The sequence below is a fragment of the Ailuropoda melanoleuca genome, chromosome 7 (genome assembly GCF_002007445.2).
Source record: "Ailuropoda melanoleuca isolate Jingjing chromosome 7, ASM200744v2, whole genome shotgun sequence".
Taxonomy (NCBI): Eukaryota; Metazoa; Chordata; class Mammalia; order Carnivora; family Ursidae; genus Ailuropoda; species Ailuropoda melanoleuca.
This window is the reverse complement of record NC_048224.1, coordinates 39,717,403-39,718,061: the sequence shown is the minus strand read 5'-3', so window position 1 is coordinate 39,718,061 and position 659 is coordinate 39,717,403. Positions and strand designations below refer to the sequence as shown.

General features: G+C 70.4%; 1 protein-coding gene across 16 annotated transcripts in view; it reads left to right on the top strand.

Annotated features, from left to right (window-relative positions):
- The first annotated feature begins 256 nt into the window (after positions 1-256).
- The window catches only part of SUSD1 (sushi domain containing 1), a 227,771-nt gene continuing 227,368 nt past the window's right edge, over positions 257-659 (top strand). For 4 of the 16 annotated variants that reach the window (XR_004626538.1, XM_034664275.1, XM_034664273.1 and 1 more), the window contains exon 1: positions 264-443. Coding sequence is in view for 15 of the 16 variants with exons in the window: in XM_034664275.1 (XP_034520166.1) it covers positions 344-443 (100 nt within the window). In the remaining variant the exon portion in view is untranslated. Of the gene's footprint in view, positions 444-659 lie in introns of all 16 variants that reach the window. The other 12 variants (XM_034664264.1, XM_034664265.1, XM_034664268.1 and 9 more) reach the window with 7 other exon arrangements.

Genomic DNA, 659 nt, shown 5'->3' with positions numbered 1-659 from the left:
AACGCCCCAAGCTCAACGTCCTCGGTGCGCCAGGAAGCTCTGTCAGCTCCTCCCCCAGCACAGCCCTGTCGCCCCGGGCAATCCTGTCACCTGGTCGTCTGTCTTCCCTGGGTGGACTGCGCCGTTGGCTTCTTGCCCGACCTTGCGCTTGGAGCACCAGTCACTTCAGCCCAGTACTCTTTGCCCTCCTCAGATTCCCGCTCCTCTGCCCCTCACCCCCTTCCTCTGCCACCCGGGGTGCCCCCCCCCGAGCCCCAGGGAGGCTCGGATCTCCCATTCGTCTCTCGTGCTTCGTCCTGGCACGGTCCGGAACTCTAGGGTCAGCTATGTCATTCTGTGTTGGATGTCTGTCCCTATTAGCAGAACGTCCGCGCCGAGTATGCCGGACCCTGTCGCTCTGCCCGCCGCGTCCTCCGGGCCACCGCGTGCCGGGCGCACAGCAGGTGCACGAGCGAGTGAGGGGCGCGTAGCGAATGAGTGTCTCACGGGTGCGCAGGTCACGCGGGGAGGAAGGGCCCGCGCCCCACCACCTCCCCGGGACCCCGCGGCGCCCTCGGCTCCCCAGCGCGGCGCCGGAAGCGGCCAGGCCGGCCCCCTCCCCGCGGGCGCCCGCCGCCTTATCTCGGCGCCTCGGGGCCGCGGGAGGAGTCGCGCGCGCG